General features: G+C 40.6%; 1 protein-coding gene across 5 annotated transcripts in view; it reads right to left on the bottom strand.

Moving 5' to 3' along the window:
- Nucleotides 1–15,225, bottom strand: part of ASXL2 (ASXL transcriptional regulator 2) — a 116,824-nt gene that overhangs the window by 13,011 nt on the left and 88,588 nt on the right. For all 5 annotated transcript variants that reach the window (XM_028517287.2, XM_028517286.2, XM_028517289.2 and 2 more), the window contains 3 exons: nucleotides 9,967–10,063; nucleotides 4,863–4,968; nucleotides 1,340–2,054 (listed from right to left, as the gene is read on the bottom strand). In XM_028517287.2, coding sequence (XP_028373088.1) covers nucleotides 1,340–2,054; nucleotides 4,863–4,968; nucleotides 9,967–10,063 — 918 coding nt within the window. The remainder of the gene's footprint in view (nucleotides 1–1,339; nucleotides 2,055–4,862; nucleotides 4,969–9,966; nucleotides 10,064–15,225) is intronic.

Here is a 15,225-nt window from a genome sequence, read left to right on the forward strand (position 1 = left end):
AATAAAAATGATAGATCTTACCAAGTGTCATTTATATCCAGTTAAAACCTCAAGTATAACTCATCTCTCAGGCCTGGAGATTAGTTCTGATTGACAATTATTAAATAAAGGTTCCTAGTATTCTTGTAAGGCAAGTAAAAATAATTATCATATAAATCAGAATATCTGACAAATCACGACAGTATATTCATGGAAGAAAATTATCAATAAATAAGGAGAAATTCCTAAGTACTGAAACTATAAATCTTAAAAATAAAAAGTTGTAAAGAACATCATACTATTAATAAGAAGCAAAATGAGAAATAGGAGTAACACTGTGCAAAAAAAAAAAAAAAATGGGTCAAGTACTAATAACTAAATGTTTCCAAAGGGTATTTCCTGATAGAGAACTAACTTTGTTTTGATTCACCTGAGTTAAATTTGACAAGGAGGGAGGGGGAGTTTTTCCATATGGCTCATTTTTCTACTTATATCCTAATGTGAATGAATACCCAGTGTCTGGGCTCATCATAGACACAATGGTATTAATAAATACTATTAATAAAAAGCATCAATAAATTAGTAATTAAATTAATAAAAGGACTGCAAATTGATCCTAGGCACAAGCCCAAGTATTAATAAACCTTTAGATCAAAAGTAAAAGTGTCTGGGTTTTCAAAGGTACACTACCGACTGATTCGATGCAGTCTTTACATGCTGAGGTAGAGACACTGCTATAGGAATTTGAAAGATTTGACAAATAGCAATACAAGGTTAAAATGGAAATTACTGACATATCCTAAGTAGCAGAGCTTAGCAAGACTATTTCATCTCACCAATGTCCTTCAAATAACCAGCGGTGAGTCATGGAAACCACTCACATTTCCTTTAGAAGGACAGAGCTAAAGGTAGCTCGAGACCCACACAACAGTCAGTCAGTCATGGCAGTAAGAAAAAGGCCAAGGCACACTGAAATACCATGGCTCTTGGTAAATATATATGATCCCTTCATCACACCAATGGCCTTATATTTATCATCATACTTCTTATTTTGCCACAAGACACAATAATTTCCATAACTGTCCTAAGAAACAACAGTAGCCAGCAGGGGGCGGGTGGAGGTGGTTTAGATCATATCCAGGTACCTTACTTCTTCAAACACCAACAAAAATCTGTTGGGATGAAGCTCTACATGGCTGTTTATTAACAATTTTATTCATATAAGACCACAGTTACATGTGTATCAAATATATACAACTGCATCTGCATTAAGAAATACTACAAATTACTTGAAATTTGGAAGGTATGACCAAGAACTTAGTGTTCAGGCCACCTCTCTGAGTGCTTCCCATTCTCTTACCTTGAGAGGTGGTACTTTCCGCACTTGGAGCCGGTCCCCTCTGCTGAGAAAGGGCTGTGGAGAGACTTGAAATGGCTGCTGGTGCTGGCGATTTTCAGTGACACGCGGCCTTTTCTCCCAGCTCACAGGGGCCTCTTCTTGGGTTAGAGATTTCCTCTTGAGGCTTTCTGGGCTGTGATCAACCCGAGCTGATGAAGGCTCTTTCACAGGGGTCTCCTGTGCACTTGCTTCTATTATGGGCTTCATTATTGATTTTTCCACTCCAGGACTCTTGGGCTTGCTTGGAGACTTAACTAAAGCTTCCTGGCTTTCATTTTTATTATAATTAGAAGCTGTAGTGAGATGATTCTCTTTCTCGGATTCCTGTTCAACAGAGGCAACTGGCTTCGGTTCCAAGACATCCTCATCCTTTGGACACTTGATGGGAAGAATGCCACAAAGCTCATGTGTATCCCTAGTAGAGGCAAGTAAGGGCTCCGTGGATTTAGAGTTTGGCTGTACCTTATCTTGGCTTTCGTGCGCTTCTTTTCGGACGGGTGATGGCATATGCACTACTTCTTCTTTAGGCTCTACCTGAGGAATTACAGGGACTACACTGACAGGCGAGGCCTCTGACGGAAGTAAGGATTTTGGTTGCTCAGCTGGGATTTTCTTAACTTTGGGATCGCCGGGTGAAGCTGTCAATTTCTTTGAATCCTCAAGGCTCAGGCCAGAACTAAAAGGTGAAAGAAAGATCCTATTTGAGACATGGCCCAGGTTATTGAAAGCATTATGAAACAATGGTATATGGCAATGCATAGAAGAACCTGACACATAGTAGGTTTTCTTCATATAGTATCTTCATTATTACTTTTAGTGAAGGTTCTGGAGCCAGAGTGCCTGGATTCAAATCATGGCTCTGATACTGACTATCCATATGATATTAAAGTAAATGACTAGCCTTCTGTGCCTCAGTTTCCTCAACTGTGCACTGAGGTTAATCATTTCATAGTGTTGCTATGATAATTAACTAAGTTAATGTATGTGAAGTACTTATAACAGTACCTCACCCATAATAAAAGTTCAGTAATGTTAATTATTATTATTACTTCCTGTTATAAAGAGGCCACAACGTCTAGAGACATGCATCACAGACTACCCACAAGGGAAGTGAAAGAAGGCCAAGACCCACACACCCTGATATTGTGGGTTTGGACTGTGATTAGCTCTGCTCTGCAGCACCTGTAGAAAGACCAGCTCAAAAAAACCTAAGAGGCCCTGGAAGGATAGTAAGGAAGTTGGTTGTCAATATTCTCCAGAGGTTGAAAATTTTAATTCTGAGTTTTGGAAAGTCTACTTAAGTTTCTCTTGGTGTAGCCCTATAATTGTGAGACCCAGCGCCTGAGCTATCCCGGGAGTGAAGACCAACTGGGACTTCCATAGTGTGGCCTAAGGAGCTAGGAGTCTCTCACACTAGAGACTCCTCCTAATGTTTTAGAATACTGTTTAATAGGAAGCACTGGTGGTTCAGTGGTAGAATTCTTGCCTCCCATTTGGGAGAACTGGGTTTCATTCCCAGCCTATGGGTTCAGTTTCTGGTTTATGCATTCTAGAATACTGTTTAAATGTCAAAAACAAGAGAGACTTCTTTGGTGGCTTCAAAAAATCAGTCCTGAACCTCTGAGACGGAATACACAAGGACAAAACTGAACAGAAATCAAAAACATTCCTTTCAGTTCTGACTGGCATTGCTCAGTGGGTTAGATGTCATCTAGCAAAGCCAAAGGCTGCTGGTTCAATTCCCAGTCAGGGCACATGCCAGGCCAGTTGGGCCACATGCAAGAGGCAACCAATAGACATTTCTCTTACTCACTGATTTTTCTCTCCATTTCTTTCTCCCTCTCTTCCCCCCTCTCTAAAACAATAATGTAATTTTAAAAATTCCTTCTATGAACTGAAAAAAAGAGCTGAAAACAGAAGGATACAACAACTACTGTAATGCTCTACCTACCTAATGTGAAAAAATGAACAGTATTTATTGAATACCTGATACGGATAATAATGGTCTTAATGTACATATACCATCATTTCTATGTAAGAACTCAGCTCACACAAAGAACATCAAAAAATCAGTATATAAGAAGGTTAACCTGAATAGGAATCATTTCCTAAAGGGCCATGAAGGGGCCAATGAACACTATTTGAAGCTAAGGGAGAGAGCCCACAGTTCAAGCAGTGGTCACGGAGTCTCCCTGAAGGGCAGCCATTCGGCATGCAGAGGAATGAAAGGAGACTGACAAGTTAGACTCTGGGCTCCACTATCACCTATTTCAATGTCTCCTATTAAGACTTCATTTGGATTTTTTTATTAGAAAAATACTGTTTGGACACTAGCCCCTTAGAACAGGATTTATATCTTGTTTCAAATATACCAGGTCTGTCCAGAAAAAGTCTAGCCATTGTTAATGTAAGAATGGTTTGCGCGACATCGATGTAACCTGTCAGCCAAAGAGAATGGGCCAGAATGAGCCCATGTGAACAATGATTTCACTGTACTAGCCAGTGGAGGTGGCAAACCACCATTGTGTGAGCATGTGTGCTGTGTGGCCGTCACATTCAAAATGACTGAGCAAGTAGAGCAACAAATCTGCATCAAATTTTGTGTTAAGCTTGAACATTCCTCTGGCTAGAAATTATTGGGATTTTCAAAGGCTGCAGCTAGGGCAACTGGTGATTGGAAGCTTCATCATGACAACGTGCCCACTCATGCATCATGTCTCATGCAGAGTTTTTTTGGCAAAACATCAAATCACCAAGGTGACTCAGCCCCCCTACAGCCCAGATTTGATGCCCTGCAACTCCTGGCTTTTCCCACAACTAAAATCACCTTTAAAAGGGAAGAGATTTCAGACTGTCGATGAGATATCAGGAAAATACGATGGGGCAGCTGATGGTGATTGGGAGAACAGTGTGACGTCCCAAGATCCCTATATTGAAGGGGACTGAGGCGTCCTTGTCCTATGTGCAATGTTTCTTGTATCTTGTATCTTCTTCAATAAACGTCTCTATTTTTCATATTACATGGCTGGACACCTTCTGGACAGACCTCGTATATCTCCAGGGGTGCCTTTTAAAGAGGAGAGGCTGTTTAATTAAAATTGGACATAACAGTCCTTAGTACAGGATTCCTAGGATTCCTTAGTGATCTAGATGTTACTACACTGTGGGATTAAAATTAGCTACCATAAGAAATATACAGAACTTAGGTAGTCTTATATTTTAAAAAGCTACTGGAAGAAAAGCCAATTGATTCAAAGAAAGAAACTCCAATTCAAGATAATTAAAATCCAATGGTAATGTTTTAAGAGCTAAAGATTATGAGTAATCCAACTTTGTGCACTTGAGATTCATAGAGAAAACATTTTGGTAAAAAAGAAGTGGTGAAAAAAAACAGAGGGAAATTGAGGACTAGATATTCTGGAAAGGTAGTAAGATAAAGTACCACATGACACAGAGGAATTAACAGAATCTATCTTGATATTACCTCTGACCATAGTAGCTTTCAAAGAATTGTTCTTTCCATGGCTCTACTTTTTTCTCCTTCTCAATCTCTTGTCGAATTCTCACCTGCATCTCAGGTGTAAACTCACCTATAATGTACCAAAAAGAAAAATACAGTTAATAGAAACACACTGCAACTTTTAACTCTTTATAAATCATGAAAGACTCATAAAGGAGGCTGATCACCATCCTGTGAAAGCAATATAAATGTGCTCAATGCCCCACTGTAAGGAGTACCTAAATGCCAACAGGTGAAAGAAAAACCACTTGCACACCCCACGTACTTTCCAGTGCGTGGCTCAGGTCACCTGGGTCTCTTTCCTGGGCTTTCCTTGTAGTACCTCCCTCCCTCCTGCTCTAAACCTCATAGTCCCTACTGATTTATCATTAACTGTGAATTTCTAGTTGCTTTCCAGTGGAAAAATACTCATGGGCTTTCAGTAAATAATGCCACTGGGCATTTCATTGTTTTAAAATTCTGTTTCTCCAAGGGAACTTGTGCTTTAGGCCTTTCATCTCTAACTGTATAATGAACAGTTGTGGCCCTGAGTAAAAGTATTTAAGATTCCAGCAAAAAGGCAGAAAAGTTATTTTGGAGTTGTTAGTTTTCTAATTGTACCAGTCTGATGCCCTAGCAACGAGGTAGGCAATGTGCCAAAGACCCAGCTGAATATGCCATTTATTTGCATACACTACCAACCACATCAATCCTTTCCAGTCCACCAGCAGAAAACAATCAATGTGCTTGGTAGACCTTCTTCATACTTGTGGCTCAAAAAGGCTGTTCCCTTTACACTCTAATACCCAGGACATTGGGAAATAAGAGGTGAAAATGGCAGACTTGAAGTTTAAAACCTCCTGGGAGTAAGAAGAGGGAAAGGAAAAGTTTTAAGAAACTGTGGAAATCACAGTCCTGAGCATATAAGGGGAAAAGAGGAATTTGGTTGTCAGAATCCAACCCAGAACTTGTGGTCTTTTGTTGAGTCTGTGTACAATAATAGAAAGGGGAATAAAAGTATTTAATGTATTGAACTCTATTCAGCTGTATACAGTTTTCAGTTTTGCTGCTCAAAAAATATTATCACTTGACTATAGGTATAGCAGTGACTGCTCATATGAAACAAAGACAACACTGATAATAATCAAGGTATTGTTAATAATACCTACTTTAAAAAATGGGGGTTTGGAAGTCATAGATCCTTTATCAAATTATTCTTCAAGAAAGGCACTGGTAATGAGTATGTTTTAAAGTGCTATGGTGATTTCAATTCTTTCAGGAAAAAAGGGTCTCTGCTCATGGAAATCTTTAAGAAAGAGAAAGAACCAAGGTAATCAGCAAAGGATCCCTTCTACACAGAAATGGTTCTAAAAAGAAAAAGATTAAGGGAAAAGTCAACGATTTCAGTGAACAATATAGCTATTAATTAATTAGCTGGTCAATTAACTCTTAATTGTCAATGTATCTGACAAAAAGTATGAATAGCATTCCTAATGCGCTCCTTAATAAATTTATTTCTTCTAAAGCTTTCCACACTTCCTTTAACACAGCTAGTGGTTTTAATAATGACTGCATATTACAATCACTTGGGGGAACTAAAAAAAAAAAAAAAAAAAAAAAAACCCAAAGGGACGAAATCCAAAGATGGCAGTGGAGTAGGTGGAAGGTACATTCACTCACCCCCTCCCAGGACCAAACTGGAATTACAACTAAAATACAGAGCAATCAACCTGCATAACCAACTGAGGACTAGCTGAAGAGAAGTCTTATAACCAAGGATTTACAGAAGAGGCCACATCAAGACTGGTAGGAAGAACAGAGTTGCAAAATGAGCTGGCTCCCCTCCCATGGGAGGCAGCTTAATTTCTGGAGGGCTACCTCACCTGCAAAGGTTCCCCCTGTGAAGAGTGGGGTCTCAACCCCAAGCCAGGGTCCCCAACCCAGAGAACTAGCGCCAGGAGGAGGCACCCACATAACATCTGGCTGTGAAAATCAGGGGGATTCTGTCCACAGGGAGAGGTGAGTCTGCTAAAAGGGCCAACACACAAAAATCTCATTTGCAGCCATCATCCTGGAATCCTGGCAGACAGAGACAGGGTAGAAAGGACTACAGTTGCATGAAGAGAGACTGGGGTTTGTGGTTCTAGGGAGAACTGAAGGGAGAGTGGCCATGATCCCTGTGCTGAGTCATTACCCCACACTGCAGACACCAGTTTTCTTGGTTGGAGCAGTCCCCTCCATATGGCATTGGCTTGGGGGGGGGGGGGGGGGGCGCACAACAGCCCCACCCTGCAGAGCTCGCACCCTGAGAGGAATCTGCCTGGTCCAGGGTAAAGAAGTCTGGGCAGAATCAGCAGGTGTCAGTGACTGACCTGTGTGGCTTTCAGGTGGGGGTCATTCTCCCCACTTTCCCATGAACCCGACTGGCGCTTCCCCCTCACAGGAGATCCACTAGCCCCTACCTTCCAACTCTTGGTGGATCCAACCTGCCAAGGTCTGAGCAGAATCTGGAAGAGCTGTGTGTCTCTGAAGTAGAGGCCTGCCCCCCCCCCCCCACCCACCGACATTCCCCCATCCTGACCAGCACCTCCCCCTCACAAGAGATCCACTGGCCTCACCCTCCTGACTCCTGGCCACCCCCTGCTGAGTTCAGCTTCCCAGAAGAATCTCGGACAGACTGATCTGTATGGTCTAGGACAGGGGCTATTTTTTCCCGCCCAATGGGTACAGAGCCCTCAACACTCCACGCAGCCAAATCTTGGACTGTTTGGGCCTGATAAACTCTGTTGGCCTTGCCCTGACGACACCCTGACACACTGCCCCAACTCAAATGGTATGCGCACCCAGCAGGTGTCAGCGAGACTTGGTATACCCTGGTGAACACGACTCACCCCTACCATTTAATTCACTGAGAACCTACCTCATGCAACTCAAGGACCACCAGAGACTCTGTCAGTGACTGAGCTTAACAGGCAGCTGGGAGATGGAGGCAGGGAGAGGCAGATCTCAGAGTACCTCAAGACCTTTGCTGACCTGGCCCGGAGACCAGTGCTAGTAAAAGCCAGCCTTGGTGCACAGCCTGGCCCTTCTCGTGCTCACCCAGGCCCAGCAGATGCAGCAACAAAGTATGGGTCACTTTGTAACTCAAGACACGTTGCCCAGGGCCAGTTACAGGCAACATCTGACATTGGGCAACAGTAAAGCCTCTCCCAAGAGGCCCTACAACCAATACACCCACCCAGTGGCCAGCTTCAGACAACATCATAGCAGGATCCAATTAGTTTCCCTAGCAGCATATACAAAGGGAGATCTAAGCAGGCACCTCCTGCTGAGGTGAATTTCACTCACGTGGACAGCACCTTCATAGTAGCTCATGGCTCTGGTCAGGGTTGATCCTCAGTCAGCCAGCCTAGCCTGAGAGTCAAATGGGCCAATAGTAATCAAGACTCACTCACAATGAGAAGGCCCGCATAATGGACAAAAGGGACATTCCTGGAGGACCCAGCCCAGATGATCAAGGACACTGCACCACTGGGTCCCATAGGACACCTCTTACATACGGCTACCTACCAAGACTGGAGTCATAGTAGATTTACCTTATACACAGAAAAAACACAAAGAGGCAACCAAAATGGGGAGAAAAAGAAACATGCTCTGAATCAAAGAACAGAAGACGCCTCCAGAGAAAAAAGCTAAATAAACTGACAAAGTATTATAAACACTCATCAAGAAAAAAAGAGAAAACTAAAATAAAATCATAAAAAGAGAAGTAGTAACACTTGACGCCAAAGAAATACATAAGGCTGTAAGAAAATATTACAAACAACTACATGCCAACAAATTGGATAATTTGTATGAAATGGATAAATTCCTAGAAACATACATTCTTCCAAAAATGAATCAGGAAGAATCAGAAAATCTGAATCAACAGGTTACAACTAATGAAACTGAAGCAGTAATCAAAAATCTCCCAACAAACAAAAGTGCTGAACCAGATGGCCTCACAGATCAATTTTATCAAATATTCAAAGAACTAACACCAAACTATTCCAAAAAGTTCAAGAGGAGAGAGGGCTACCAAACTCATTTTACGAGTCCAGCATTATCCTATTTCCAAAACCAGACAAAGACACTACAAAGAAAATTATAGGTCTGTAACCCTGAAGAACATGAATGCTAAAATCTTCAACAAAATATTAGGAAACTGGACGCAGTGATACATAAAAAAATCCTATGCCATAATCAAGTGGGATTTATTCCGGGGATGCATCCGCAAATCAAAAAATGGCAAACCAGTGGCTACTGTCAGCAAGCCTCAGTCACAATCTGTATTTATTAAAATGTTCTGACCACCAATAAACTATATACTTTCAGTGGGTCAGAGTTTTACAGTATGTAAAGTTTTTAATAAAGCTGTTTTTTAAAAAGTTCTTAGTGATTCCTTTTATTACTTTTACTGAGGTTGTGCAGCAAAAAAGATGTTATCTCACTGCTTACCAAAAGTAACTCTAATTCTGTATTTGTTTTAGCAGCTTATTAAAATTTTAATTCCCAGGAATTAACCTAGAATTAATTACTGAATTAGAATCTTTAGGAACAGGACCTAAACAGATGTACTTTTTAGTTGGCCAGCTGACTTTAAGTCCTTAAAACAAACATACTGTCAGAGCCAAAGCAGGTTACACAGGCTCCAGATAAAAGTCTAACAATGGCCCTGGCTGGTATGGCTCAGTGGATTGAGCCTGGGTTGCAAACCAGGGGGTCACTGGTTCAATTTCCTGTAGGGGCATGTGTCTGGGTTGTGGGCTGGGTTCGCAGTGGGGGGCGCATGAGAGGCAACCACACACTGATGTTTCTCTCCCTCTCTTTCTCCTGCCTTTCTCGTCTCTCTAAAAATAAATAAATAAAGTCTTTTTAAGAAGGCTAGCAATGTATTTCAAAAAAGATGGCTAGTTCTACCCTACAGAAACATCCCATCCTTTGCCTTCCAAAATTGTTTAAATACCTACTGAGGTACAGAGGTGCCAGTATGCTCTCACAGTAGCTCCAAGCGCATACACATGATAGCCGACGTTGGTAGAACACTTACCTTCTGAGAGTCTTTCCTTCCAGCCTTGCGCTGCTGAAGTGAAGAACTCATTGTTAAGGGCAGAGCTATTTAACTTCATGAGACCATCTGGACCAACCTGGGTCAAAGAATAAGCCAAGGAAAGCTTACAAAGACAGCCAAACGTATCATGTGGAAATTTGACTTTTTTCTTTTCAGAAAAGAATGTACAATCAATTTTATAAAAGATTCAACTATATCATACCATGCTGCTTGTTATGGACATTTCTGTTATAATATAAACTTTTAAACAAAATCTTTCACTTTAACCTTTTCTTCCTCTCCTTTAAACTTCATTCCCCATTTAATTATACTAAAAAAATTATCTGCAAATACATAAATAGGTATGTAAGAGTTTTTCTTCTGAAAAGTGATTATTTGTTTTATAAAACTGAGAGCAAGTTACATACACTGTTCTAAATCTTACCTGACTCATGGAATACATGTGGAGGTCCCTTTAAGTCAACTGACATACTGTTACCACCTTTGAAACACTTGCATATTATTTCTTTTTGCAATTTTTTCTTATTGATTACGCTATTACACTTGCCCTGATTTTCCCCCTCTGAACCCCCTCCATCCAGCACCCCGTACTCCCTCAGGCAATCCACACACCATTGTTCACACCCATGAGTCACGAATGTAAGTTCTTTGGCTACTCCATTCCCTATAGTTTACATACCTATGACTATTCTGTGACTACCTATTTATAGTTTTTAATCCCCTTACCTCTTCGCCCATTCTCCCACATACCCAACCCATCTGGCAAACATCTAAATGCTCTCCGTATCCATGATTCTGTCTCTGTTCTTCTTGTCTGCTTAGTTTGTTTTTTAGTTTCAACTGTTGATATATATGTATTTATTGCCATTTTATTGTTTTCACAGTTTCAATCTTTTTCTTAAATAAATCCCTTTAACATTTCGTACAATGGTTTGGCGATGACAAACTCCTTTAGTTTCTTCTTGTCTAGGAAGCTCTTCATCTGCCCTTTGAGTCTAAATGATATCTCTGCAGGGTAGAGCACTCTTGCCTTTAATGACTTTGAATATTTCTTCCAATCACTTCTAGCCTACAAAGCTTCTTTTGAGAAATCAGCTGACAGTCTTATGGGAACTCCTTGTAGGTAACTAACTTCTTTTCTCTTGAACTTTTAATATTCTGTTTATCTTTAACCTTTGGCATTTTAATTATGATGGGTCTTGGAGTGGGCCTGTTTGCATCTATCATAATTGGGACTCTGTACTCCCTGGGCTTACATGTCTATTTCCTACACCAAATTAGGGAAGTTTCCTTTCATTATTTTTTTCAAATAGATTTCCAATTTCTTTCTCTTTTTCTTCTTCTTCTGGCACCCCTATGATGCATATGCTGGACCTCTTGAAGTTGTCCCAGAGGCTGCTTATACTATCCTCATTTTTCTGGATTCTTTTTCCTTCTTGATGTTCTGATTGGACCAAAGCATTGATTTGGTTCTGTTTCATCCACTCTACTGTTGTTTCCCTGTAAATTTTTCTTTACTTCAACTAGTTTATCCTTCATTTCTGACTAGATCTTTTTTATGTTGTTGAGGTCCTAAGTTCCTTGAGCATCCTTATAACCAGTGTTTTGAACTATGCTTCTGATAGACTGCTTAGCTCCATTTCATTTATCACTTAGCTCTTTCTGGAGTTTTGATGTTTAATTTGGGCCATATTTCTTGGTCTCCTCATTTTGACAGCTTCCATGTGTTTGTTTCTATGTATTAGGTAGAGCTACTTTGACTCCCTGCCTTGGTGGTGTGACCAAATGTAGTAGGTGTCCTGTAGGACCCCATGGAATACCTCTCCTATCACCCAAGTTGGGTACTCGAGGTCCACCCCTTGTGTGAACTGAGTACAGTCTCCTCTTGTAGTTCAGCTTTGGCTGCTGTTGGCAGATCAATGGGAGGGATTTGCCCAGGCTGGTCAGCTGCAAGGATTGTCCTCTATGGAAGATCAGCCGTGCAAGGGCAGGGTGGTGATGCTCTGACATTGTCTGTAGTTGTCCACTGGGTGTGCAAACCCTGGGTTTTCCTGGGCGGTGCAGTCCATGGGTAGCCCCCACCTGTGTTCTGTTTGGGGCCACCCTACCTGAGCTATAAAGCAATCTGAGATGGCTGCTGCTAGTGCTGGACTTGGAGATTCCCAGGTGAGGCTAAACTGAATCTAGGCTGGCTTCTGCTAGTTTCAGGCCTGGGGGGCTCAGAGTCCAGCTGTTGCTTGTTTGAGAGGATTTTGGAAGTTGTGAAATCTGAGCCCAGACCATCCATTCATATGCAAAAGCAGGTTGGGTGGGCCCATAATCTGGGTGGAGTAGAGTCTCTGGGGATCTCCAAGGCAGGTCAAACAGTGTTATCCAGGTTAATGGAGTCTCAAATATGGCACCAGCTTTGTCGGTGCCATACCCTCTGTGAACAGGGTTTAGAAAAGGGACAATAGCCCGTTTGTCTGGATGCTGGACACTTCAGTTTCCCCCTGTATGCCACTGGTGCCTTTCAAGCTGCTACCCTGGCGCTGGAACTCAGAGGGAGTGAGTCTGAGCAGGCAAGTCCATGTTCAATTCAGAAGAATTCCTTGGGGTTCCAGCAGTTTCTTCCACCAACTAAAGACCCACCAGCTTTTGTAGCCAGAAGTTGTAGAGACTTATCTTCCTGGCACTGGAACCCTGCGCTGGCAGATCTGGTGTGAGGCTAGGACTCCTTGCTCCCGAAGTATCCTTCCCAAATTTTTCTCCACCACACGTGGGTGAGAGTCCAACCCATTCTATGTCTGCACCTCTACCCATCTGGACAGACATGGTTTCTTTAATTCCGTAGTTGTCAGATTTCCATTCAACTCAATTTCTGATGGTCCTGAGTGATGGTAGTTCTATATTTTAGTCGTAATTTTGATGTTGTTGAGCAAAGAGGTGGACCATGTCTGTCTATGCTGCCATCTTGACTGGAAGTCTACTTGCTTATTATTTTATTATAGAATGTATCTCAATTAATTTACCAATTTTTTAGTCATATATATACTTTGTTTCCCCATACTCAAAACTGCTGCCTGCATTCTGGTGAAGGTGAATGAACTAGTGCTTTTATTTCTACAGAAAGTTTTTTTTTTTTAAACCTTCGCCCGAGGATATTTTTTCATTACTTTTAGAGAGAGAAAAAAGAGGAGATATATACACAGAGAGAGGGCAAGCAAGCAAGAAAGGGACAGACATTGACTGGTTGCCTTCCTGTACACACTATGACCAGGGTCGAACCCACAACCTGAGTATGTGCCCTAACTATGAATTGAACCCACAACCTTTTGGTCTAAGGGATGACATCCCAACCAACTGAGCCACACTGGCTAGGGCTGGGAAAGGTTCTCAGAGCACAGAAATATTTTTTCTTAACTCGATATTAGTTTCTAAAAAGGTTAAAATAATTCACATTTCTACTAGAAATATATGAGTATATCTTTTACCCTGCAAACAACAGACATTAACATACTATTTTTGCCAACCCAATCAATTTGGAATGGTAAAAATTTCCTTTATCTTGCATACTAGAATGTTACACATTTTTGTACATTTATTGTTTATATTTGCCATCAATTTGTGAGGCTCCTTTGCACATTATTCGTAGTAAAATTGTCACATCAAAAATATTTTACCCAATATGTCTACTGACTTGATTTGTGATGGTCATGACATCAAAAGGTTTTAAGATTCTTCTCTACAGTATAGATTTTGGATTTCCTCCTGGTTTAAAAGCACAAAATCTTATTTAAGGGCATAAAACACATGATCTGGAAAAACCTGGGTGGAAAATCTTAATAAAATGGGTATTTTCTCCAAAATTAACATCTATATTCCTATCAAATTCTCTATGCAGATCTTGAAAAAAATTTTATTTACTGGTTTTAGACGGAGAGGGGGAAAAACAAAGGGGACAGGGAGGGAGTGATGGAGAGAAAGAGAGAGTTGTTGTTCTACTCATTTATGCATTCATTGGTTGCTTCTTGTACGTGCCCTGAATGGCGATCGAACCCCCAACCTTGGCATATTGGGCCAATGCTCTAACCAACTGAGCTACCTGGCCAGGGTCCCTATGCAGATTTTTTTATAAATAAAATGATCTTAATGTTCATATGAAAAAAATAATTAAAAAACTAAGAGGGGGAAACTGCCTTTTTAATTGTACCTGTAAAATACATACTGCATGTAAATATATGGAACACATAACAAAGATGGTAATTCAAAATGTAAGAAAAAGATGGTTTCATGTATGTAAATGTTAGAAAAACTGGCTATCCGTTCAGTAAAAAATAAAGTTGAACCTCAATTTCAGAGCATTACAACAGAAAATTCTAGATGGATTAAAACCCTAAGTGTAAATCTGAAGTCAGTAACAATATTTTGAAGAATATTTTGGTAACCACTTGGACATCCTGGGGATTGAGGAGCTCTTCTCGACCCATTTACTTTCTAAGTCTATCTGGGTCAACATTGTTTTCCCATCTCTAGAGCAGGAGTGGTAAACATTTTCTGTAAGAAATACACTGCAAGTATTTCAGGCTTTACAGGCCATGTAGTCTATGTTGCAAGCACTTAACTTGGCCATTGTAGCATGCAAGTAGCTATAGACAACTAACTAATGAGAGTGGATGTGTGCCTATAAAATTTTATTTATAGAATCAAAAATTGGCCCAGGGGCTACAGTTTGTAGTACTCTAGAGAGTTAACAAAGGGGTAACAGGTTTTCTATGATCACAAGTCATCCAACCTTTTCTTAAATATTCCAGTGATGAACATGTTACTCCATCACAAGTCAATCCTTTCCACAGCTGAACAGCTCCAACTGTTTTTAAAGAATGTTATTTTAACCCATAAATTGCTTTCTGAAGAAAAGAAGTTTACCTCTTCCATATGACAGACCTTCAATATATTTGAAGAAAGGTGTTTTATCTACTTCCCTCCCTTTTTCTTTTCTCTGGTCTAAATAATGTTTTTCTACTGTTCATTACTGGGTACTCATACACTGAAATACGGTTTCCAATGTTTCATCATAGTAATAACCAGAATTCTTTACAATAAACACTACAGATTTCATCTGACAGTGAAGTTGTATTTCATTTAATTTGAACTCCATACTCTATATACACAAGAACTGTATTTCTTAGATTATTGTGTGTTCCCTCCATAACAAGTGAAAGAGACAGGTCAAATGACCACCTATTAAGAATACCC

This window comes from Phyllostomus discolor, chromosome 6 (assembly GCF_004126475.2).
Source record: "Phyllostomus discolor isolate MPI-MPIP mPhyDis1 chromosome 6, mPhyDis1.pri.v3, whole genome shotgun sequence".
In the NCBI taxonomy this organism is placed as follows: Eukaryota; Metazoa; Chordata; class Mammalia; order Chiroptera; family Phyllostomidae; genus Phyllostomus; species Phyllostomus discolor.